The following is a 27089-nucleotide window of genomic DNA, read 5'->3' on the forward strand; positions in this document are numbered from 1 at the left end:
GACCTGAAAAAATTCCCACTTGTGTAAAACTAAACTGAGATAAAAATATATTCACGTGTTACTAGTTTTCCACGGCTAGCCGATAGATGACTGCAGTTTTTTAAATGGTTACGAAGGATCAGAACGCAATTGATAGGTCAAAGGTAAATGTCTGATCCAGTATTAAAAGTAACACCCATGCGTCTGAACGCAGGGTTTTTCTTCGGGCTCACCATGTCCTACTGGGGAGACATCCAGGGCCCTGGTGGCTGGGGTCCGAACACCTGGCCCAACTCGGAGCAGACTGCCAGGTATGCCGGGCCCTCTTCATGGACAATTCATTGTTTCAGTGGGAGGGGTGATTCTGAAAACGAGCTTAACGTGACTTCACGGACCGACCATGTATCCGAGATCGTGACACCGGTGACGTCACGTGACCTATGTCCACGTGACGATTGTGTCACGTCACCGGACGCCCAAAACATGAGAAAGCCGTGTATGGAGCTCAACCCTTCCTTATTAAAACTGCAGCTTGTCGTGCCGAAAAGTTTTGTAGCACGTAGAAGACGTTCTGGGCCTGCGGACCCATCTGGGGCGGGGTCTTCCGTCATTGCGAGCCTAGGGCGCTACTTGCAGTGCGAGCTTACCTGCCGCTAAAATTAGCGGGACCCAAGCCCGCGAATTATAGCAGGTGAACGTATGTTCGGTCATTACTTTCGCAAGAGTGGCTAGCCCTGAGTGGCATCCTATAAATATGAAAAACGCGATGGAATAGAAACAAGGAGGAACGAAGACAGAGTACAATTCCTCGTCCCTACATGTTTCAATTATTTTGTTCTTAACAAATCCTCGTTACCAACCCGCTCTAAGTTCATTTGCGTGTTCTATAAAATTGTATTCTGTCTGGATTGTGCCTGTCGAAATTCTTGCGCGAAGATTACGTACAAGTATTGCACATAAAGTTCAGGGAATCCGCTTAATTTGATAGGCGAGTAAAGATAATTTTACCTAACCGGCGAATGTGCAGCGAACGACTTGTCGTTACACTTCCGCCTTTCCGTGTGTTGCTGGAAACCCTCAATGCGAAACCAAAAGCAATAAAAGCATTTCGTAGGATGACGGTTGGGCGCGTGCTCGCTTAGATCGACAAAGGCTGGTCAAGCCGGTGACCGGGAAGCTCTCTCATGGCAGGGGTCAGTGGCGGAGCCTGTGGGTAGGCGCCCTGGTGGCGCTGCCGTCGGGCGCCGGAGTAGCCATGGCCATCCTGGGCGGGAACTCCGCCTGCCTGGTGGGCGTCGCCATATCCGCTTCACTGCTGCCGCCGTCCATCAACTGCGTGAGTGCTTGGTTGGTCTGCAGCGCTACGGTACACCTTCCCAGCGCTTACTATTAAGCGACATATACAAGAGAGACGGCGTTTCATGCAGACACGTATCCCTGGACTGTCTGCAGACACGCCTCCTTGATGTAGGAGATTCTGTGTGTTATAAGAAGCTTGTCTGCAGACACGCACGTCTGAGCAGTGGGAATGGTCCTTCAGCGACCGCGGCTAGGAACCCCCGAGCCAAAAAAACAGCTTTCCCTGAATGAGAAAATACCCAAACATCTCGGAAGGAAAGCTTGCTATGCAGTATTATTTTGCGTTCACCTTGGACATAGCCCCCACGGTACATTCATGAAGCTGCTTTTTTTTCTTCGGCAACGACACCCTTTTCTCGTTCCCCGCTTCTATCGGTAGCGGAACGTTTTCCAAGTATTCGGGTCACGCCCGTGTTCCTCGCAGGTTGCGAAATTTCGCGCCTATGTCCGGTTTTCCTCCACCTAAGCCCCGATGAACATAAAATTTTTGTCCGACTTCAAAAATGACCCCCCCCCCCCCAAAAAAAAAAAAAAAAAAAAAAAAAAAGAAATTGGACTTAGGAAATCCTATTTTTCATCGAAGGTAGAAAATTTAGAGTCACTTGTCTTTGAGCATTTATGAGGTGTCTGATATTTTGCGGAAGAAAGCTACTGCGAATGTTCAGAAGATGTTTTACTGAAGGCGATGATTGGACGGTCTATCGAAGACATTTCCTGGGTGCAAGAAACGCGCATGAACAATTCGAGCGAGCAGCCGTTTTCTGAGGGAGAGCCTGCATTATACGGGTTATCGTCACTAGAAAAAGTTTTATTAAATGCTGATAACAAAATTTCTAATATAGTTTATTCATTGTCGAATAATTGAACTTTTTTAGTGTCAAAATTTGTCAAATAAAGTAAAACCAAACTACTAAAAATGAAAGCTAAAGTAACACTCCGTAGGATACCTAAAATAGTATTTTGATTTTGCCTCAGTATTGGCCTTTGTTTACAAAATGTTGACCTTACTGAAACTGACACAGATTTGTTACGTAGCGAAGGCTACTGCTGATTTTTTTTTAAGATAGATCCTATTTCTGATTTTTATCGTTTCATGTTTTTGACAAATCGCGAACTCACTACCTTGGCCACTTCTACCAAATATTCCGACTGCTGCGTACAGAAAGCGTTAATATGTCACATCAAAAGCTAGAAGGGCACATACCACAGTTAAAGACAACTGCAATCACTAACATCGACGGTAAGGTTCTACCTAAACAAAGAACACAGAGCGGGATGGTGAAAACATAAGAATCAAACAAGGAATAAAACACCTAGGGACAATAATATGAAATAACTGTGCTGTCCGTACTTTGAACCTAAGTGTTTGTATTCTTTCTTTGGTCCTTGTAGTCTACCCACACACATGTATCTCGCGAGGCGACAGACGTTTTCCTCCGATGGATGAGCTGGTCGATATAATGGATGTGGAAGTCCTCATTTTGACTCTGGAGAAGTGCGTGACCTCGGCAATCAGCTCATGAAGGTCTGGGAAAGGTTGCACCGAAATGGGTTTAATGAAATGAAGAAGACCGAAATGATTGGGCACCAGGAAGGATGAATACGAGGCAGAGGCAGGCAGGTTCTCAATAACCCTTTTGGGAGTGACCACTTCCTTTTGTTTTAGAGAGTGACATTTGTCTTTCCGCGCTTTTAAAACGAATTCCTCAGAGGAAGTGGGACAAGGTGGATTGGTCTCTTTTTAAGTTGAACTCTGCGCTGGATACATCCCTGTTTTCCTCAAAAACTTCGAATCAGGTCGCATTGTGTGTGACAGAGCAGATAATAAACGCTGCTCAGCAGTCAATTCCTCAAACTACCGGTATTTCCCTCTTAAGTGCTAACCTCGGTGGAATAAGGAGTGTGCTTCTGCGCGCCCGGCGCAAATTAAGGCACGTGACAATTTTAGGCGGTATCCCACCTCCAAAAACTTGGTGGAGTTTAAAAAACGAAGAGCCAAAGCACGGTGGACTCGCAAGACAGCGAAGTGGAAAACCTAGATGAAATTTGTGTCTCTTTAGGCAGCTTTTTTCCAGCTAACGGGGTCTGGCATAGATACAGGAAAATAAAGGTGACTATAGGAGTTTCACAATTCCGACTTTCACCCCCCCCCCCCCCCCCCCCTGGATCACTGAGAGATAGGCTAAAGTTATGGGAGATTACGTTTAACCTGCTGTATTGTTCCTCCAGTTATAGTAATTCCTTCAAGCGGTCTAAATGCCGTATGCAATATAATTACAACTCGTTCAAACACGACATCATATAATCAGCCTTTTACGCAAAGTGAGCTAGAGATGGACCTTCACGTCAAAAAGCTATTTGCTCCTGGACCTGCTGACTGCATTATGAGATACCGCGTAACCTCTCTCCTGAATCCCTCAAACCCCTTCTCTATTTTTTTAATTGCTTCTGGGAAAGGGCGTGTTTTCTTGTGGCTTGGAAACGGGCACACATTTCCCTCTCTTGAAGCTTGGTAAAGTTCCCTCTCTACCCTGTAGTTACCATCCAATTGATTTAACCGGCTGCCTTGGAAAAATATATGAAACTGATAAATAGACTTTCGGACACACTAATTTTCTACACGAATAAAACGTAGTGCTCCGTCTGCCAGCCTTAGATTTTAGTCCATCTCAGGATGAGATTGAATATAGTTGCTCACAGGGTTAGGTTTTAAATGCAATGCTTTTATAGGGCCTGCTATTAGTGCTTTCATTCCGTGGCATGCAGCCTGAATTGAACACTGCACTGAATTGAACGTTTGAAACAGTGGTCCAGGTCTGCAACTATCACGAGTTAAGATAGAGTACCTGAAACGAGACGAGATTACATTCGGTGTGTAGTTACGGGCTCCTTGCCTGGGTGTACATGAAATTTGTCGGGCATGACCAAAGCAGGATCTTTCTTGATTATTTGCGTATAGACGAACACCACATTGCATTGAAGCATGGTGCAAAGCGCAAAATACCAGCGACAAATAGAAGACATACACGCAGGAGCCTGTGTGTGTGACTTCTTTCTTCTGTCTATTGTTTTTTGAGCTTTGAATTAATGCTTCATAACTTTCACCAACTAGCCCAAGTACAAGTTCTTCCCCATATTGTATCTTCGGAATATTTCTAGCCGCTAGCCTTGCCACTCACCGACCACGTTCTTCGTGCAGGGTACTTTGTGGTCTCTGTCCTTGATGAAAGTCTTCAAGTCGCTCGGCCAGTCTCCAATGAACGTAAGTCCTTCGGCGCGACAAAAAATTCTCCTGGCGTAAACATTCTGTCAATGTGCGATGGCAATTGATGGGAAATTCACGTCACGAGATGTCAGTTTCGCCGCTAATTTTAGCGGTGGAATTATAATGATGTCAAGAGACGTTAAGGTGTTATTTGACGTTACAATGCGCAAGCTAATTTGGAAGGGGAAATTCACGTTCCTCGACGTCATTGTATTACGTGACGTTACAACTTAAAACTGACGTCGATCTCCTCGCTAAATTTAGTGCAAGACTAATGTCAAGGGACACCATGACATGCCCTGATATTGTGACGCGGAGCGGTCAGAAAGCATGAGGAACATAGCTGCGTGGAAGGTTCCCATATGACTGCAAGATTCAGCTGGCGGAGTACGAGTTGTGCCTTGTCGCAGGTGACGGTGCCGGTGCCCGGTAGCAACCTGACGCGGACGGTACTCACGTACCCGGCGTTCATCGCTCAGCCGGGCTTCAGCGCCTACTACTTCGACAACGCCAGCATGCACAAGGAATGTGCCGTCATGGCCATCAACTCCTTCTGCCTCACCGTAGTCAACATCCTCTGCATCATCATTGCAGGAACTATATTCCTCAAGGTGAGAGCCGTTCGGCGGGCTGCTTCAGAGTGCCGCCTCTGTGGCGGTTAGAGACGCTGGATAACCGACGCCTGAAAAATAACACTTGGTCCGTCACTTGAAGGGCAAATCTGGCGGTTTTCATGTTGCACAAACACATTTTCCGAATACCCAAATTTCATTCTTCCCGGTCATGCCACACACTATCTTCAAATTCAAAATCGCTTTTCGCGTGATTCATCTAAAGTCGTGCAACAGAAATCATGGGTCCTCAAAAAATGGCGCAAAAATATATGTTGGTGAATAAATGTGTAACTAGAAAACTGCATATTTAAAGCGTGAAAGTGTTTTTGTCTTTCAGATTTGGGCTTTGAAAGGGCAGAATGTAGGTCTTGCGATTTTTGCAGTTTTTACTTTTGACACATTTTGGAGTCTCGCAAAGTTTATATTTTTTTCACAACAATAATAACTTCTTACTGCTTTAATACTTTGTATAGACTAGTTAAGGTTTATTAGAAGCGCGTTTTATTTATTTTCTTCTATGAAAGAAAAAGTTTTGAATGTTGCACCTTTAACAATATGGGCCAAGTTTGAATCGATTTAGCTTTCGATATACAATTATTTAAGGCACAAGAAACATATCAAGTGAAAGCTTGTATCTAAGCCTATTTAAAAATCACATTATTGTTAATTTAAGTATAGTTTATACATAAGAAACAACATTGTAATCCGGAGAAGAAAAGTTAAAAGTACAAAATTCGACGTCATTTTAGGACATATTTGCACCTCCATTCTACGACGCATATATCCGTAATTTCGTTTTTTATTTAAATACTAGTTATTTTTAGCATGGTCATAGTTTGTATTGGTTCTTGAGACCACACACAGTTCGGCAAGAATTAAACGTCGATAGTATATATAGTATAATATTGTAAGGCGTTCTTCCGCACGTTTTGTTTGCTTGCTTAGTAAACTACAGAAATCGAAACTATGTTAAGTAATGTTTAAGCGTTGTCATATGAAATTGGCAAACATATATACGACGTTTAAACGTTTTTCGTGGGTTAATGAAGCACTTGTGAGGGAAAACAGTTTGAAGCGACGGCCCGCCGAGCACTTGAATAAGCTTGCATGGATTTTTTTCTTTCTTCAAACAACTTCCTTTACTTGATAGCTAGGCTAGCCTTGTTGAAACCTCCCAATCTCCGTCTTTACTATTGGCGCTTTTATTTTTGTAATACAAAACGTACTTTCAAATCTCGTAGGTGAAACTATCAGTTCTGATAGCATCGCGCCTCTTCGGCGCTTGCTTTCGCTTTTCTGCAATGTGCGCGTCTTCTCTAATTTTGCTTTTTTATATTAGTTTTTTAGTTGAGATATAAGTACCTTGAAGGTTCTCGTAAGCTGCATTAGCTATTTGTTTTCGACGGACAGTGGGAACGAAATGGCAATCCACGGGCCGAGCAAGACAAAAACATGGCGCCACCCTTATTTAACTCTAGGTGTCGAGTCCCCTTTATAAAGAGCTGTCGTGATTATTTATTCGGTGCAGACAAGGTCACTGTGAAAATTAGAAACGACTACCATATTAGAGGGCATGCACGTGATGAAAAGGAAGAACTTTTAAACACTCATTTTTTCCCTCTGCCATTAGAATATGGAATAGCCTTGATCCACAGGTGTTCAGTCACGGCACTGTTGAATCATTTATTAATGCAGTCGAAGATGAACTTTTTCGTAATTATAGGATGTTTTGAATGACGAGAAGTGTTGTTCATTCATTGTTAAATGCCTCACATGTATCTTTTATTATGTACCAATGCCTGCCATAATCCCTTCGGGGATTGGCAGTATTTTGAAATAAATGAATAAATAAACTGTAGACAACCTGTAATTACCAGAAGGCGCTACCCGAGCAAAGCCTCATGGACCGCCGCCTTTCAGAGCGGCAGCATTTTCCTTTCGCTTTGCTTCGCTAGCAGGTTCTATGGAGTCCACATATCTGGTATCTTATCTCAGTTTGGTAGACACAGGTAAACAAAGCCGAGAGAGGGAGCAAGTACTTTTGGCCTGGCAGCAATATTAAACGTGGGCGACCAAGACTTCAGTCTTGAAGACATTAAGAGACTTTGCATGTGTGCTAACCTAACTAAGGATTGCGTTTTGGTGACCTGTAACGTGCGTCCAAAAAGAGATGGTTTAACCGTGGAATGGTTAGGAATGAAGGAAGACGAATAAATGAAACTAGCCTTGTGGGAATCTAGCGAACTGACAAGGGAAAAAATGGGAAGTAACGCATTTTGCAATGAGCTCAGAAAGTGCGTAGCAAAATACTTCCCCCATTAATTCACCCGACATGCTCAGCAGCTTTCTGTACTCTCAGAAAGGTCGCATTTCAAGTCTTTTATTATCGCACTGCATTTTCATTTTGGGGAAACCTGGAGCGTCGTTCCACCGCGAGCGGTACAATGCCGTCATTTGAAGAACCAAACTATGTCTATCTTTACCTGCGTCTCTACAACGGAGCGCAGAATCTACAGCTTCCGGGTTGTCAGCGACATTGCGCACAGTAGAGCACACGCACTGTTCGCTCTGCGCACAGCTGAAGAGTGGTTGAAGAAAACATTCCGACATTTACAAAACTTGTCCACACGACCGACGGAGAGGCTAGTCATTCCAAAAATGTGTTTCAACTGCACGAGATGGCGAAGAGACAAGAGGTGACCAAACTGATTTTTTAAGCGACGGGACATGGCAAAAGGGCGTGTAATGGCGTGAGGAGAGTTCTCAAGCACCAAGCCTCCTTGCACAACCTCAGATCGTGAGAACTGGAAAGTATTGGAAGTGCTGATAATTTTTCTGGTGTAGTGGCCCCTAAAGTACCAGGACGTACTCCTAAAAAATGAAGCAGCATGCCTCCCAAATACCATGACACAGTGAAAAATTTATGAAATATTATGGGTATTGTGAAAAAAAATGTATTCCTGTCTCTCGTGAATGAAGGCTCAATAGAGAAGCGGGTCTTTCAGGGTTGGGATAAAAAAAAGCAAATCTTCAAGAGTAATGTTAACCTCACTTACGCTCACTTTTTCTTCTATCACCATAAACGTTACTGTGAGCAATATGTATTGTTATGCATTTCCACCGTTTATCTGTATTCTTTTTTATTGTCTGAAATAAAAGGATGTGAAGCAGTTTAAAACGAACCTCGCCAGTATACGTGTAAAGGAGGCCGCATGAAAGAAGCAAAATTTTGCACTCGGCCCTTTATAGGTTTCTTAAAATAAATTCGCACCCCTACATTTCCTGACATAAAAGTTTCTGAAACTTAATTTTTATGTTATTAGGTTTGTTAAATAAAAAACGTTTCAATAAGTTTATATAAAGAAAACTTGTTAATCTTAAGATATTATAAGTGAACTGGACATGTGCATGAACTTCTGAGAAATTATGACATACCAGTCATGCCTAATTCTCACTAAATGGTAGTGAGCTATATTATCACTACTGTGGTCACGTTATATATATATATATATATATATATATATATATATATATATATATATATATATATATATATATATATATATAATGTCAAATATTTGGCAACGGCCCATATATTTTCATCTTTGAATGGAGGTAATATATGCCTTATTTTCAAACTCGCTGCTTAATATACGAAACCTTATATGCCAAAAAGAAAGTTTATTGCATATATAAGAACACGTAGAAAGCTTTCCATATAAAATAAAGAAAAAAAATAATAAAAAAAATGCCGCTGCATTTTGTATTTTTAGCTTTTATTCTCAAGTTTAGTGGTTTTTTTTATATGGACATCTAAATTAATAATATTATAAGTTTTAGTTTGGCTTATATAAATTGCTTAATTTGATATGTTTCCTAAGCCTTAAATAAATAATCGTACACCGAAGACTAGCTTGATTCAAACTTGGCCCCTTTTGTAAAAGGTGCAAGATTCAAGATCTTTTATTTTATAAAACAAAATAAAAAAACTGACTTCTAGAAAACATTAGCCCTTCTATCAAAGTCTGAATGCAGTAAATAAAGATTCAATCACAAAGTTTCGAGACTTCAAAAAGTGTCACTCGTGGAAACTGCAAAAATGCAAAACGTACTTTCTGGCCTTTCGGAGCCCAAAACTCGAGAACAAGAAATACTCGTAGTTCTAATTTGCAGTATTGTTCTAGTCACATATTTCTCGCAAACATATATTTTATTCACAATATTTTGTGGATACATCATTTTGTTTTTGCACGATTTGAGATGAAATCACCCGCTGAGAAAAGGGAAAATGGAGGTAGTGCCAAAACAAACATTTTCTGCGCTCTAGAGTGGGGAGATGTAACTTGTTGCATAAATGAAAAAGTCAAGCAGGCGGTCTAAAAATCTAAATATTTTGTAAATTACGTTTCGTTTTGCAGGCATTGGGCCTAACCGTAGTTACTTTCACGCCATCAAAAAGTGTAACCCCATCGGGAACTAGCTGTACTGCATTACAAGATATGGAACGTCACTTTTTTGGCATGGCCAGTAGAGCTTTTCATGCTCTCAAACCTAATATGTTGCTTCAGTATCATTGCAAAAACACGACGACGAAAAACAAGACACATTATTATGACTTTTAGTTTGGGTTACCAGTTCAGATGCGTGTATCAATGTGTTGAACCAGCTCTGGAGCAAATAAGTGACTATCAAAATTTAGCCGGAGGTAAATTTTATATCTAGATTATAGAAGTAGAAGAAACGCTTTCCAATCGCTCAGAGATATTAGAATCGTCCTCAGCAGAGCGAGACATTATCACCCGAGCCTCCCGACATCATAGTTAATGGTCAGGAAGTTGCAGTTTCCAATCACGTTGCCAATTACGTGCGCTGAGCACTTGGCTACAAAATGGCGGCGCCCATGAGAGAATTCAAAAATAAATTGTCAATAGTCTTAATGTAGCTTTCTTAGTGGCAATAGTAGTTTTCCCTCCAGCTCAAGCAAAAAAATTAAAAAAGTTTTGTGCATTGTTCATACGCCGCTCAAAGTACATAGTTCTTACGATATTTTGTTGTCAGGGGAAACATATATTTTTAAATTTTATTTAGAGGATACTACAGGCCCAAGTAGGGGTGGGGTACAACATATGTATTCACACATACAACAAACAAATAGCAGGACATTAAAAGGTTTACAACAACTAATTAGAAAATATACAGGATATATATATATATATATATATATATATATATATATATATATATATATATATATATATATATATATATATATATATTGTGGGGTTCTCTAGAGAAGTCCCTCCGCTACTAATCGCCGCCCGATCGGTATACGCTCCGCCCGTCACCCAGGGAGTTGCACACTGCAACGAGAAGACAGCGAATGGGTTTACTGTACCTCTTGGTTGCCGGTCGTCGAGAGCCGGTAGTCCGGGCCCGTCGACCCTTGTTGTCGCCCGTCGATCAGAGCTCACAGTCGGGGTCCGTGTCCAGGCCTGCGGATCGCCTTTCCCACGTCAGCGCTACGTAGGCTGTCTGTCCCGGGCTATTAATGCCCGGGTCTCGCTGCTGAACCACCCCGGGATCGTCATAGCCCAGGTCATATGGCCCGGGCTTGCCGTTTCCACCGGTCTTGCTCCAGACCTTGCTGGTGGACCGCTCCAGGGTTCGATGGGCCAGGTCAGGCAGCCCCGGCTCCGTCGTTCTTGTCCAGCTTCCAGCCTCGCTCAGCTCGCAATGTCTCGCGCCAGCTCGTGTCTTCTCCGCCGGCCGCCTGTCACGTGCCCTCTGCCTTGTCTTTCACCCCCGGCTCCCACACTCTCCCCCTCTCAAGGCCCGGACTTCGGGGGACTTCATGGGCCTCAGGGAGCCGCTGGGTTTCATGGGCGGCCGCTGTTGCTGTTGCCGGAGAGGCCACGTTGCAGCGTCCGAAAGCGGCGTAGGTGGTGGTGGCTAGCGAAGCCGGCAGACAATGCCGACCTGTCTGTCGCTTGCTGTCCCACTCACCGCGATGCAGCAGGGGCTTGCTCTAAGCTGGTCCGGCCGACGCAGACGGACTTGCCCCGTTCCGCTTAGAGGTCACAGCGGGCTTAGAACTGCCCGCCTGAACCAATCGTCAGGCCGAACAACTGTCAGCCACCCTGAGCACTTTGGAAAACGAATGGTCCCGTCTTCCCTCCCGGTGGGCTTCCTGGGTTACAGCGTCTATGGCCGTCTTTCCAAGAAGCTATTCTGCGCAGAACAAACTGTTAAAACAACACACAGCGAACAAATACTCTGCCGCAGATTATTGCAGTGGCCATAGCCTCTATTGCCACATAGCTTGCCGACGGGTTCATGTACCATGCGGCTAACTCAGCAAGTCTGCATTCCAGAGCTCGCTCCTGGGTCGCCAAGAACAGGGGATTTCTTGTGTCCTACCGCAACCTCATGTTATACGTCTTCCCCATCGCGACAACGGTAGTATCCTTTCAAGTCAGCGATGTGAACCGGGCAAGCGTCCTCGTTTGTATCTCGCCGAGTAAGCCTAGAAGTAAGACACGACGCTCGCTTCTTTATACCTCAGGTGCCCTTCTCACCTCGGAGCAAGCGATGCGGCAAAACCACTAGCTGCGTTGCTCAAAGCGTGAGTTTCCTTCAGAACAGGTAACGATGGCGTAAACCTAGTCCATCTTTTGCGCAAGCGAAGGGATCCAAAGCCTGTGGCGGGATGACCAAATACCATACCCACAATGCCGCAACGGCTACATATACCATGTGCTACTCGATGTAAGCGTCAGCGTCCATTCCGTCCACGTGCATACGAGCTCTAGGGACTGCTCGGTCCTCGGAGGGGGCGGTAGCTCAGCGAGCAAGCCCGCTTAAACCGTTCACGCCTCAAGGCAAGCTAAACAACTACAAGCCACCTAAATGTCTACCGCCTCATCCCCGGCCAGGTCGTGACGCGACATAACTTATCAAAAGTCTTGCTGTCACTGCCACGACCGGCCAGAGTGAAGCCGAAAAAGTTTCCTATCGCACATTTCGTAGCTTTCTCGGAACGACCCTCTCAAGGGAGAGTCGTCCCTTTGCCTTTCGTCGGTTGTTGGAGTGACGCGAAGCAACTAGCCGTCTTGGCCCAGCGGTTACAAATCATACTGCTCCTTAACTCGCCGGCCAGCGTTCCCGGTGTCAACTGCAATTTACGCCAGTTTATTCAACACCCGCTGACAATCTCGTCCGCCAGTGTTCCCGGTGTCGACTGCAATTCCCGCAATCTTTCCGACACCCACTGACAAAAACCCATCTGCACCCCGGGCCTCGACAAGCGCTTACTGGCTCACCGCATCACTCCAAGCCTAAATCCTAAATATGCAATAAGCCCTGGCTGTTTTTCCTGCTGCCAGTCGCTATCCTGTCTTCCAGCGAACCTGCCGTGCCTCTCCTCTGCCTCCGAAGACGACGTTCTTACATCTTAACCGCGCTCCTCGTGTTCCGCCCGGTTGCGTCACCTCCTGCCAACCAGTATTCTGGGTACCCAAGAAAGCGCGTCCACAACCTCGTCCTTCGAGACCTTTAAGTACTCGATTCGAGGAGACACCTGCTGAGCTCTGCTGTGAGACAAGTCACCAAAATTCCGAAATACTTTGTCTCAACGGGCATCATTAGCGTTTGTGAACAACCCGCTCAACGAATCCATGGGACTCTCTGGGGACGACTAGAAGCAGAGGCATACCGAACGGGCCCCACGTTGGGCGCCATTTTAATGTGGGGGTTCTTTATGGGGGAGGTCCCTCTATACTAATAATCGTCGCCCGATCGGTATACGCTCCGCCCGTCACCCAGGGAGTTGCACACTGCAACGAGAAGACAGCGAATGGGTTTACTGTACCTCTTGGTTGCCGGTCGTCGAGAGCCGGTAGTCCGGGCCCGTCGACCTTTGTTGTCGCCCGTCGATCAGAGCTCACAGTCGGGGTCCGTGTCCAGGCCTGCGGATCGCCTTTCTCACGCCAGCGCTACGTAGGCTGTCTGTCCCGGGCTATTAATGCCCGGGTCTCGCTGCTGAACCACCCCGGGATCGTCATAGCCCAGGTCATATGGCCCGGGCTTGCCGTTTCCACCGGTCTTGCTCCAGACCTTGCTGGTGGACCGCTCCAGGGTTCGATGGGCCAGGTCAGGCAGCCCCGGCTCCGTCGTTCTTGTCCAGCTTCCAGCCTCGCTCAGCTCGCAATGTCTCGCGCCAGCTCGTGTCTTCTCCGCCGGCCGCCTGTCACGTGCCCTCTGCCTTGTCTTTCACCCCCGGCTCCCACAATATATATATATTAAAAAAGGGAGGTGGACAGCAAGCATCAAGCAGCATGTAATTCAATCTTGCACTTATACAAAATGACCTATCCAGATTTGTATGAAGGTTTATACAATCTTAATGTCCATGCGAAAAGGATGAAGGTGCAGCAATGTACAAAGCGAACTTGCTAGTTACCAAAATGTTTGAGACCTTGTACAAAGTTGTGGTCGGTAAATAGTTCCAGAGGTAAGCCGTTCCAGTCGCTAACAGTGGGGGGAAAAAAAGCTAAACTTAAACATGCTAGTACGCGCAAAAATGGGTGTTAGTGAAAACTGATGTCTGTGCCGCGTAGTTCGTGACGCTGAAAGGGAGATATATTGCAATGGATCTATGCGAGTCTGTCCTTGTTGAAGATGAAACAAGAATTTCAACCGCACAAGTTTCCTTCTGGCCTGAAGGGTTTGTATTCCGTTAGCCTGTATAAGTTGAGACGGTGAATCTAGCCTTCTATACTTTCCGTAAATAAACCGAACCGCTCGACGTTGCACCATCTCCAACTTCCGGATATCTTTCTGAGTGAATGGATCCCAAACAACATTTGAATACTCCAACTTGGATCTGACTAATGAATAATACGCATGTAGCTTAACCTGAATCGGAGCGTCTTTCAACTTACTTCTAATGAGTCCCAACTTCCTGGATGCCGAGGTACAGATATGTTTTATATGAGGAGACCATGAAAGTGTGTCCGATATAATTAAACCAAGATATTTACATTCTCGCTCCACAGTGACTGGGGTGTCCGCGATATTATAAATATATTCGAAGGGTTGCGTCTTTTTTTGTTTTTGTAATACGTAAAAGTGTTGATTTAGCAGAGTTAAGCTTCGTTTTCCAGGTATCGCACCATGATAAAACGGAATGCAAACTATGGTCTAACAATAGCTGATCCGAGCTCGAATTTATTTCTTTAAAAATAATGCAATATCGGCAAAAAGACGTGCGTCAATGATTGATATAATATCGTTTATGTACACCAAGAACAAAAGAGAACCTAAAACACTCCCTTGGGGGGCCGCTGACGTTACAGGCAGAACTGGAGAGATGCAACCTCCGACGGAAACAGACTGTGTGTGATGTGATAAGTATGCAGAAATCCAGTTAACAAAACCAGGTGTAAGCTGTTCAAGTTTAAAAAGCAGTTGTTCATGAGGCACCTTGTCGAAAGCGCTGCTGAAGTCCAAGAAAAGCACATCAATTTGACTTCCCCTGACGAGGATTTGCGCAAACTCATGGATGGTAGTAACTAGTTGGGACTCTGTAAGACAATTACGGCTGTCCAGCAGTTGATTGGTTTGACTGCAGATGATATGCTCTATTAATTTACACGAAGAAGAAGTCAAGGAAATTGGACGGTAGTTCTCAACTGCTAGGCGATCCCCTTCTTTGTGTAGAGGTACTACTATGGCAGTATGCCAATCATCTCGCAGCGAGCTGTTTGAGTATGATGTACAAAAAATAATGAGAAGATACTGGGCTAGGGACTCAGCGTACCGTCGTAGAAACGTGTTTGGAGTCTTATCAGGACCAGCACTTGTTTTCGTTTTCAGTGACAACAGCAAAGAAACTATGCCGTAATAAGTTATAAACTCAGTGTGACCGTTGGATGTGGTAGAAATGACATAATCATGGTTACGGTCATCGGAGAGAACTGACTGAAAATACTCATTGAAATGGCACGCTGTAACACCAGGATCAGTTGAGACAGTGTCATTCACCATGATTTGCTCAACGGGCTTATTTTTTTCAGTCAAGAAGTGCCAAAACTTTTGGGGGTCCCATTTAAGATAGTTTAGAAGCGTACCGGAGAAGTAATTGTTCCTAGCCTCAGCAATTAGGCTACGAAGATCGCTCTGCAGATTAGTGACATCACAGTTAATTGGCCTTGCTTTCTTCGCTCGTTTTATTCGGCGTTTGAGATGTACGATTTTTTTATTAATCCACGGATTATTAGAATTAATACGCTTGTATTTTATAGGTACAAATTTGTCAAGGCAGTACTCACATAAGTGCTTAAAGTTTAGCCAAAGAGCATCAACGTTTGTATCAGTGAAATTATCAAGAATTATGTCAAAATAATCGAGAATGTTAGTATCGGTCAGCTCGCGAAAAGTTTTTGAAAGGTGAATATATAACTTTTTTTTGTAGGTGAAAAGCGCTCGAGCAAACAGGCAAGAGGACCAAATAGTGATCAGATATAACCTATTCAACAGATATGGTACAATCAGTAAGCGAATTGTTTACGAAAACAAGATCAAGAATTGAGTGGCTGGTACCATGTTCTCCGGTTGGATCCTGACCTAACTGCGTCAGATGAAAGACGAACATCATATCAAAAATAATTTCTGTTGTAGAAAATGAACCCCACATATTCGCCCAGTCAACGGACGGGATTAAAGTCACCAGCCAGGATTATTTTAGGGCTGCTAAATCTGAACAAATGGTCAAATAATCTGCACAAGTAGGCAGGAGTAGCAGAGGGGGGTCGATAAACAACCCCAAGGGCACCAGTGTTGCCCCAATAGTTAAGGCGTAGACACAAGCTTTCATGATTTTCTATTTGGGTTTCCGGAACCGTTTCGATGCCTGGTTTAAGTAAAACAACCAGTCCGCCACCCCTTCCATCACGATCCCTGTGAAATACATTGTACTGATCCGGAAATTGCTCTCCGTCACTAATGTAATCAGTAAGCCAGGTTTCGTTTATAACACAAACATGCGGGTCATGCAAAAGGATAGATTCAAGTGCGTGCGATTTGTTGACGACACTTTGTGCATTTAAGTTCAAAAGTCGAAACTGTTTACGATTAGATACAAGTCAGTCAGAAGGGGTGACTTTTATCTGGGTTGAAATACTTGCGCGTGCATTTTTGTTTTCGTCTCATACAAATACTTCGTCCTTCACGTGAAGCTTATCATTAAATAGATAAACACGGGCGCCTTCATCTTCATCGTGTCTGGCACTCTCCCACAGAAGTTTTCCTTTCATGGGTGTAGCCTGCGAGTAATCATTGTTTATAAACACTTTCGAGCCTTGAAGTTTTTTAGCATTGCGAAGGACTTCCGTTTTTTTTCATTGTAATCCTGAAAGCATAAAATAATCGGTCTTTTAGAACCATGTTTACCAAGCCTGTGAACACGCGCCACGGTCGAACACGCAACGCCCAGTTTGTTTTGAAAAAGTTCAACGAGTAATTTTCTTTTTAATTGGTCGTCGGTTTTATTAGGCGTTTCGGAGATGCCATGGATTACAAGGTTTGAACGGTGACTTCTGCCCTCTAGATCAGTAATTTTTGCATTTTGTTTAAATATAATTTGCCCAAGAGCAGTTAGAGTTTGCTTTAGAGAATCAATCTGCATACTCTTTTTTTGTATTTCGCTCAGTTTTCTCGATTCCCGTGCATTTAGACGTTAGGTCTTCCTTTTTTTTTCTTGTAATTACGCTCGTGTCGAGCCCTGAGCTCAGATATTTCATTTTTAATCACGGTTTATTCATCAATGCTTGTCTGAAACATTTCTTCAGCTGTAGTTTGACTCCACATACCCACACAGAAGAAGCCTACATGCCAACAAACAGTCATGCGCAATATAACAGAAAGACCGTGGGCACGGCACAACTACAATCGTGATATCGCCACTTCTAAATGATCTGAATGAATAACCAACCTGTAGGAAGAGCCAGCAGAAGTTAGGCGACATGTTCGCTCGACAATCGCCGCGCCCACTGAAGACGAAATGCTGTGGCAGCTCCCTTTGTAGGTGTCTCACAGGTGACGTAACCGCGGAAGCGGAAATCGATCCAAGCGCTGTGATGACCGTGGTGGACTTCAGCACGTGAAGGTGACTGGCGGCCGGCACGAATTTACTGAGCTTCGTCGTCGATGTCAGGTGACTGGTGATGTTGCATTCCCCGTTGGAGCATCCGTTGAAGCATGACAGCGCCTGTAGGAAGAGCCAGCAGAACTTAGGCGACATGTTCACTCGACAATCGCCGCGCCCACTTCTAATCTAAAATGCACCTCCATATACAAGCATATCTAATCTAAAATGCACCTCCATATACCTTAATTCTCCACGTAAAGGGGGGAAATTAGTAATGCACAGGGAGGAGTCAGACTTTTTTTTCCTACGGTTCTAGCGGTGGGAGGAGTACAGTGGCGGAAGGGTGTATAGTGACGACGATGACCGTTATAGTAGGGAAAATGCAACAAACCCGGATTAGTCTTTTTGAACATAAGGTTAAATCAACCATATTGCCATACCTACTTACATACAAGTCACTTTATAATTAGACTTAAATTTGTGTCGGAGCGGACGTCACCATCTATTTATGAAAAAAAGTTGTATAGTCAAAAGCCGTGAGGCCTAATCGGGCAGCTTGAACGTAGGCGTCCAAGGTAGCATAACGGGTCACCCTCTCCCCACGAACACTGGAGGTAGGCTGACGGCGTTTTTGTTTGAATAACGCCATCATCGTGCTGTGTGCGTCCTTAGCAGAAATGGACTGACGCTCCTCCATGTCTCGGGCCTTTAGTCAATCGTCATTTTGGTACCCGCAAAGAACGGTGTGACATAATCAGGGAGGCACATGCGAACAGACTGTTTTTGGGGTCATGCCCTGTTGTTTCTGTTTCGGGGTATCGTCGACCATTTTACGAGCCTCCCTATAAGGGGTGCTCGCCAGACCTGGCACGATCGCGACGATTACAGTGGTAGGGTAGAAGGCACACACGAGTAAGCATTATCACCTTTTTGCTTAGCCTAGCACGCCGCCGTCACCACACCTGTACTTGCGCAAATAAATGAGAATTACTATTAGAATTCCGAAACAGTCTCGGTATTTTTTAGTGTCTTCGTTCCCGTATTTTTTTTCCTCATTGTTTTCTGTCTTAAATGGTGACGGGTGCACCCGTGGAAGCTCTCGAATATCCAAAGCTTGGGGGCGCTGCCCAGCTTCGCACTGCGCATGTGCTGGGTGACGCCTTGAGCTGGCATCCCCAGCTCTCCCTTCTAAAACTGGGTGGTCGGCCGATCTGCTCGCGATCCTGACTACGAGCTTGGCGCCTGCACTGCGCTTCGCCAGGAGGTCCATCAAAAAATTTTAGTTGATGGAACTGACCCGACATTTTACCGTGTGGCAGGGTTATCAGACGCCTGGGTGAACCGAGTTATATGCTACTCATCTGTTATCATTACAAGCTGCTCTTCGCGGAAGGAGTTTTCGAGAGCCAAACAAATATTTCCACAACCAATTCTGGCTTTTTAACGTGCAAATGCAATAGTTTATCATACCCTGCTTGTGCATAAAGACAAGCAGCCTTTTCTTACTTTACTTCCTTACCGTTTCTCGACATTAGACGTACCTTTCCCGGCTCCGTGGCTCCAATTGCAGCTCGAACTAGCCACCGTCGAGCGTCCTCGCTTGGTCGTTTTCCATATTTTCTGACTCGAAAACAAACCGCTGTCTAAACGCACGTGCCTCCATAAGCGCGGTGCGTAGAGCACCGTCAGACGCTGAGGTATGAGAAGGTCCGCTTTCGCGTCACATGTTTTTCACATGAACAGGGAATTTGTGGAGAGCGAGGGTTTCACTCGTTATTTGAGCGTAATAATTGCAAAGAGCATCAGCTCTGGTGCGATGGTTTATAGTTGATGACATTAAAGAGTGAATTTAGGGAGTGAAATGCATTGTTTATAATTTTTACTGCTTAACGAGGAAATTTATTTACCCTGACCTCACGTCACGTTACGTGATGGTAGTCCATGACATCTCGATTCGACAACGCGACATGAGAACCCGTTACATCAGTTTTCCGCTAAATCTAGAGGGAAAATGCGCTTCACCTGACCTAACGGTGATGACGTGGTCTCGTGACGCAACGTCACGGTGTCAGGTCACGGTGCCACGTGTACGTTAATCTGGGACGAGGACAATTCGTCACATGCACACTCGTCACAGGATGATTGGTCAGAGGACGATTCGTCACATGCACACTCGTCACAGGATGATTGGTCACAGGACGATTCGTGACATAGGAACATTCGTCCCAGGATGACTCGTCATGCGCGCAATTGGTCACATTGATCGGGCAGGAGACGATACTAAATTGTAAATTTCAACAACTGTCCACATTCCCTGATGAGGAGTTTCATGACCTACCACTGTGATATTAACCAACGGTTAGAAAAACTAATCTTACAATACTCATTCGTTTTTCCTTTCATCATATTACGACTCTTCAGCAGGTTGACCTAAGTTGCTGGCTTGAACGAGCAATAATCTGACTGGCAGCCAAATAAGTTTTTACTTTGCCTTGCAAACACCTCTGCGAGAAAACCAATAACTATCGGCATTCTTTCTGCTGCATGTGTACGAGTACCCCTCGTGCAGCTGCATGGCTCCACCTCTCTCTGTTGCGATCACCTCCATCCTTTTGAATGTAGTCTGAGTTCGAAAAAAGTCGCTTTCATATGGCCTCCGCATTCACCGTTCGGGACCGAACCAGAAGCTAAAACGTTTGTTACAAATTCTTCGCCTTTCAGAAGCCAAAGACATAGATATGAGGTGAGGCACCTTGTCCTCCCGAACTAAATTGAACAACACATTTTTAGGGGGACGAACTATTGTAGGACCGGTTGGCCACGTGGCGAGTCATCCTATGACAAATGTTCCAGTGTGACGAATCGTCCGGTAGCCAATCGTCCTGTGACGAGTGCGCATGTGACGAATGGACCGTATCCCCGTTAATCTCACGTAACGGCGATTTCCCCGCTAAATTTAGAGGCGAAATGCGTGGACGGACGGCCCAACGGACAAATTCCGGGACGAGGGACTTCGTTAAAAAGAATTTTCTCGCTTTAAAAGAAAGTGTGTCAGCTGTACAGTGTTTCATCACCCTGTTTCTTCGAGGCAAAGTCATCATTCCTCTAATAATTAGCCAACCAGAGTCAAACCAAGATGCGATAATGAATGCACTCGCGGTAATTATTCGCTCGTTGGCGACGAGTCGCCTTCTTTACGCACATTATTGACGTCGCAACCGGCGCCCACTAATAATACCAATTGCAGTAGCAAGCGACGGAGGGCTTAGCGCAGCGAGCCTTCGCATTACCGCGTCGAATTGTGTTACGAGGTTGTCATTGTTCGTCCGGCTTCAAAGAGCACTCATTCTCTTCTCAATCCGCCTTTTCGCTATCCTGATCTCGTATTCGCCTTGACACTCGGGTTTCTTTCGGAGTGGGTCTCTGGTCTTCCTTTTGTCTCTGTTTCCGTGGGTACGCTTGCGCCCTCTGCGCAACAGCCCTTCTTTTGTTCTCCGGTCGGCGAATGCTTCTAGGTCGGTCAAAAAGGGTCCGCGCGGAGGGAGGCGGATTACTCGTCGAACGCGGAAGACGATTCACTTCGTCTCCCCTTACGATGGAGCGCAGCGGATGCTACCAGCCATTACGCTGTCAATGGGTCACGTGACCAGGCGCCACGTCCGCCGCTAAGGGCACGTGATGCTCACGATACGTTGATTTGGCCACGATGGCTCGGAGTGTCGTCTGCGCTCCACCGTACCTTCGGACGGAGTCAAGGCGCGTCCCTCTTCTGTGGTTCAGTCGTGTCTTTGCCTGAGCTCGGTGGACATTAGCCCTTCTGACACAGCGGAAGCGATGGGGCGGTGGCTGCGTAGCCCATGAAAATTTGTCGGGCTTTTCGAAGCTGCCGCTTCGAATGTTTTCAAAACAAGAAACGTGGTTAATCTTGAAAAAAAATATATATATATATGAGGCAGCGGGGAGCAGCGTCAAAGACTGTTGCAGTGGAGGCGACTTCGCGGTACAAGTTTGGGCTTGTGCGTGACTCAGAAATTACTCCTCACTGTAAAGGCCTGGTCGCAGTGTTTCCTTTTTTTTTATTGAAAAGGGTACTGTTTGTGTTTCGTAAAATTCGCTCGCACTAAATCGAGAAAGAATTGTTCAATCTCTTACAGTTAGAAGAACTTGCCTACATTAACCAATGGTGATATAAGCGAATGGTGTTCTGACTTTATTGATATCAAGACGAACGGATTGTGTCCAAATGCGTGCAAAAGCAACGTGCTATAGTTATTTTAAAACATCTTTCCCATAGTACATAGAGGTCCATTCATTGCCCCAAGCTGGATATTTCTGTTACCGTTTCAAACGCTTCTGAAGCGCCTAACAATACTTAAAAAGAAATCATGAAAAAATAATTTTTGCTTGCAAATAACTCGTCAAACTTTGTGTCATTCTCCCCCAATGTGAGCTCCTCTTCGCTTCTGTTTTTGGCAGTGTAATAGACGACATGCGAAAGTCCTTACAGTGGTCTGGCAGCACTGTGTGCGCAGCCATCTCGGTAGCGTCATGTTTCTTTAGTTTCGGTTGCTCGGCATTTCCGAGGCAGATACGCTCTGTTACTGATCGTGTTAGAGAAACTTTATTGTTTTCTGACTTCCCCTTTAAGCAAAACTCGCCGGAGTACCCCTTTAAGCAAAACTGCTTAAAGGGGTACTCCGGCGATTTCTTCATGGTCCCTGATTTGCTTGAAATTTCGCTAAACTCGCCAAACAACATCGCCAAAATAGTATCTCAAATATTAGGACAGAATAATTTTTTTTCACGAAGTTATTCAATTTACAATTTTGGTCCTCACCGTGTTTTTCAAACTGAAAGTCTCTACTGGCAACTACAAAAACGTGACGTCGGTAGAAGTGCAGGGGTTCACTCTTTGGACTGTAGAATTTGTTTCCAACTGATTTGAAGCAGTTTGATGGTGTCAAATCAATGCTTTGGAAGCTCGCTCCAGTTCCCGCGCTCCAGCACGGAAGGAATGATTGGCATATTCTATTTTTTTTAGACTGCTCGCTCGACTCGCAAGCCTGCCCGCCACTGACGTCACGGCACTGAAAAGTGCGGGTATATTTGAATGTTGGTTTTCGCATGATTTTCATTTGCCGATTTTGCAATAACTATTATGAATTTCGCGATACTAAATAGCATACCGGAAAGGGTAAAGGCCGGGGAGTCAGTTAGTTGAGGTAGCTCAAAAATCGCCGGAGTACCCTTAAGGCGCGTCCGATAGGAAAACACCCCTTTTATGTTGTACGTGGAAGCAACCAATTTTAGCCTGCGCGCTGAATTATGAACATGTGGAATAACGGCAGAACGATTCCGCTTATTGCTTCTAGTTGTAGTGCTATGCCGGTGACGGCCAAGAAGGAATCTGTGCAATGTGACACCTGGGTCAAATTAGAAACTTGTTGAGAGTCATCGAAAACCACTAAATCAGTAGTCTTTAGAAAGACTTTGAGCGCGTGAGAAGCTCAGTAGTGCTCAAAATTACCACTCGTGCAGCAAGAGCAAGGCTACCTGTGCGATAAGGCGCCTGCGCGATTTCTCCTCCCTTGTCAAAGCCCCAGCCTTATAGCTGCTGCACTAGTGGTAACTTTAGCCCACGACTACACTTTTTACGCTTTATGCACACCTAAAAACGATTGATTTAGGGGTTTTCGATGACGCTCAGCAATTTGTTAATTGAAGCCATATGTCTATGGTCACAAATTAAGTTAATTAACAAATTGTAGTTAATTATTCGGCGTATCGTGCCGATTAGGACCCTCTACTGTGTCCCCTTGACCTCGCACCTCTTTCACAAATCGCATTATTGTAGCTTTTACGGCGTTTTTAACAAATATGTTAAGCTGAAAAAAAAGAACATGTGTAATCATAGCATTTATTTATACCCATAACTCGTGTACGGTTGATGTTCATAGTGTTATTACATCATCAGCTACTATAGTACCGTTCTCTTTTTAATCCTCGCTTCTGCAACAGTCTTGCACTCGGTGTATTTTGGCCCTGGTAGCTCTCGCGCCATAAACCCTGCAGTCATCCATCGCCAGTACTTACTCGCTCGCCTGCGGCGCTGCCTAGGGCGCTGCGAGTTCTACAACATGTCTATTGGAGTTTCAGGGCTTGACCTTTGAAAATACAAATGAACTAAAAAAGGCGTATCTAGAGCCACCATGCCGAGATATTGTGTGCGTTCGTCTGTAGCGGCTTGATAGCTAAATTTGGCGGGGAAGTGTTTCCTCACTAAATTTAGCAGGCAGACTTGCATTAGGGTATAATTGATGCTCTTTTACGTTATCAGGAACTGCTTAATTTGACGTAAGGTCACATGACTGTGACATACCGTAATACTTTGATGTCGAATTGTGATGCCACGCGTGTGACGTCAGATCTACTCAGTACACACAGAAGAGTGCACAGGTCTGCCTTGAATATCGCAAGAGCTAAACGAACTATAAAGGAAACTATGCACATATCAATCTACTCAACAGGCAAGTGAACAAATAACTCTACTGGCAAAGGACACCAAAGGCCAACACATTTATTCCTCCATGGCAGCTGCATAGGAGGAGTCGTAGCTTTTTCGACGTGCTACTCCCATTTCAAATTGCCGTACGTTTTCTTTTTTTTTTCAAAAACTTAATTATTTTCCTAGTTTTTTTTTAGGTTAATGGTGTGCTTCGGTACATGCCAACCGCAGCACGTAAATAAAGGTGAAGCGGTGTGAAAGGCGCGGGGTGTCTAAATGTTTATATGTTTTCCGCAGATCAAGGAGATCGCTCCAGAAGCCAGCATGCCGAGGACGCAGCGGTTCTGGAAGCACGACATTAAGGTGAGGCTGGCTTTGCCACGCACCTTTCGCCAGTAATTTACCGGGTAAAATGTTTTATTTTATTTTCTTTATCAGGTGGCACGGGACTACAACCGCACTGTGCACGACGCCAACGACCTGGGACACGAGTTCCTGCAGGAATGGGCTGTGAGTGGTTTTGTACCGAGCTAGAAAGAGTGCATTGCATTATGAACTCGACGAGCATTTTTTGATTGGCTCACGTGACGACCTGCTACATCAGCTGCACAAGGAGCGTTGGGGAAACAAAAAAAGACTCGATATGTTAGGACAGTGGTTCTCAGATGGGGGTCAGCGGACCTTTGGGGGTCCTCAAAGGCATTCTTGGGGTCCGCGAAGCCCATGGCCTCATTAGTCAAGCCCGGGAATAAAAGTTGTATTTCTTTAGATTGAGAAGAAACGTTCCAATATTCGAGCGAGTTTTCTTGTGTGTATACCAATGAGAGAAGTGTACCCGTTAGTTACATTGATTTAGCAAATCATTATCATAATTAACCTATAGCTTTCCCTTCCCCTCACTATGAACGGGGTCCCCCATCATCTCCGCCAATCCACAAGGGGTCCGCGAAACATCGATGGTTGAGAACCACTGTGTTAGGACATTATAAAACATAGCCTACTTTTAGGCAGAAAGCCTGCGTCTCCGGCGCCAAAACCAGTCGACAAAACTGCGAAAGACCGAGCACAGAACAGGATAGAAAGGGGATACAATGGAGTTGGCGCCACTAAAATATCTGCGGGCACTTTCCGAAACTCCTTCTTATTTTTTAACAATATAACAGTGTGAAGGCGAGCTGGTATGTCAGGATGTGTCGGATGTATCGGGGACTCCTTGGTGACCCACCAAGGTGTTGGAGGACCTCATGCGAAAGGGGAAAGGGAAAGGGGAGCAGTGTGTATAAAATAAGACAACTAATTGCAGTGTGAAAAGGGCATTTTCGGCTGTTATAGGCAGGAGAATTGAGAGGCATCAAGTAAAATGATGAATGGATGAATAGATGGTAACGACTGTGCCCTTTATAATGGGCGTTAGCTGGTGCCACCTAGCAGTACAACAAAAACGTTTTTTATTTTTGTTTTTGGTTTTGTTTTTTTCTACAAAAAAGAGAGTGGTGGGTGTTAAAGGTTGAGACGAGGGCTTCGCGGACCCCAGCAGTTCCGTGGAACCCCATTTCACTGCCCTCTATCTCACAATAGTCGGTCACAGGCAAAGAACCCAGGGCGGGGGAAAGGAAGGCTCGGGAAGAGGAAGCAGGTGAATGCTGGTAGAAGGCAAGATTTCCTCCTCCTTTCGAGCATTCCATCTGCTTCCTCCTCTCCAGCATTCCATCTGCTTCCTCCTCTTCAGCCTTGCTTTTCTTCGCCCTTGGTTCTTAACCTGACACCGACTATCATCGCGCGCAGTTCCGCGGAAGCCACGGGTGGGGAAGAGAGGAAAGCAACTTTTGTCCGAATTTTGAGCGACGGGCTAATCTTATGGTGGGAGTGTGGCGACGTACGAGTACACAAAGGAGGGTCGGAGCAAGAGCGGAGTTTCTCGTTTTTTTCCTCTTGAACTGCTAGCGGCATACGCTCGCCCCTGTACCTATGGTAATGCTCCGGGCAACTAGTGAGATCGAATACAGTGATTAAAAATTTGGAAGCTTTCAAGTCCAAGAAAAAGGCAACGGAAGCAGAATGTCTCAGAAAGAAACGTTCTCCTACTGTATTATTATTATTATTATTATTATTTTGACTTTTAGGTTTCTTAGATGTTCCGCACCACAGACTCCGCTGTTTCACTATTTTATTTTCGCAAGCCATTTCTTTTTAAGATGTACCCCTCCCCCCTTCTCACTTCCTCAGCGCATCCTCCTCCTCCTACCAAAAAAGAAGGGTGGACCACCGTTTTTGCTTTTCGTTTCTCCCGCGAATTACAAAAAAAAAAAGAGGAGTGCTTGGCCTTAGGACACTGCATGGCGGTGCCTTCGAGAAGCTTTCCTTCTCGTCCACCGCTCCTCCTCCCCATCTTACCGCAACCTGGCTACCTTGTTCTGGCGCGGAAGGCTTAGGCTTTTCCGCTTCTTAGGAGGCTATGCAAAATATATTACGAATTACCATCGAGTGAGGCGGCTTCTCTAGCAACCAATGCTTGGCTCGAAACATACCAACCTTAAAACGATTCTACTCTATGAAAGACTTTCGTGAACAGATGGACTATACTGGCGAGTATTTTATTAACAACTGTGTGTGTGTCTGCGCTTGTTTCTCTCCAGTTTCCGTTTTATGTTTTCTCGTTCGTGCTGTTACTTGACTTGCTGCCATTCCTGTACGATTCCTTAGTTGTTGAGAGATATCGCAATATATTTTTTTTAAAGATTGTCATATACCTTTAGGAAACAAACTAGTGTTGGAAACGTTCTACGAATAAAAAATCACTTTTCGACAAGAAACAGAACAAGCAGATGTGTAAAAAAGAAAAAAAAATGGAAACAAATCTTTTAACTAAATACGCATACAGCTGAACACACTTACACTACAATTTGCATTTTAAACGTTATAATCGTTCAATAAAAAAAAAAAACTTGCCAAATAAAGTTATGTTTTATAAGAAATTGCTATAATACCAAATTGTGATGAAGCGGAGGGCACCGGAACTTGGGGATTGGAGAATGTCGGTTTATGTCCCGGCGGCTAAGATATCCGCGAAAGGACTCCGTGGGGAGAGAGTGCTTACGGCAAGTTACGGACCTTGCCGTAAGTTTATAGAGATCGAAAGCGAGAGGAGATCAGAGGGCGCAGAGACATCAGGGCACGCTTGCTAGAAAAAAGCGTCTCAGCTGAGACTGGGTGGAAGAAAGC

At 44.9% G+C, this 27089-nt stretch overlaps 1 protein-coding gene across 1 annotated transcript in view; it reads left to right on the forward strand.

Moving 5' to 3' along the window:
• The window catches only part of LOC8038853, a 127140-nt gene that overhangs the window by 80368 nt on the left and 19683 nt on the right, over positions 1-27089 (forward strand). The window contains exons 9-14 of the mRNA XM_040213030.3: positions 194-290; positions 1171-1315; positions 4538-4600; positions 5014-5214; positions 24165-24230; positions 24306-24377. Of these exons, the coding sequence (XP_040068964.2) occupies positions 194-290; positions 1171-1315; positions 4538-4600; positions 5014-5214; positions 24165-24230; positions 24306-24377 (644 nt within the window). The remainder of the gene's footprint in view (positions 1-193; positions 291-1170; positions 1316-4537; positions 4601-5013; positions 5215-24164; positions 24231-24305; positions 24378-27089) is intronic.

This window comes from Ixodes scapularis, unplaced genomic scaffold, assembly GCF_016920785.2.
Source record: "Ixodes scapularis isolate PalLabHiFi unplaced genomic scaffold, ASM1692078v2 PGA_scaffold8__174_contigs__length_109621045, whole genome shotgun sequence".
In the NCBI taxonomy this organism is placed as follows: domain Eukaryota; kingdom Metazoa; phylum Arthropoda; class Arachnida; order Ixodida; family Ixodidae; genus Ixodes; species Ixodes scapularis.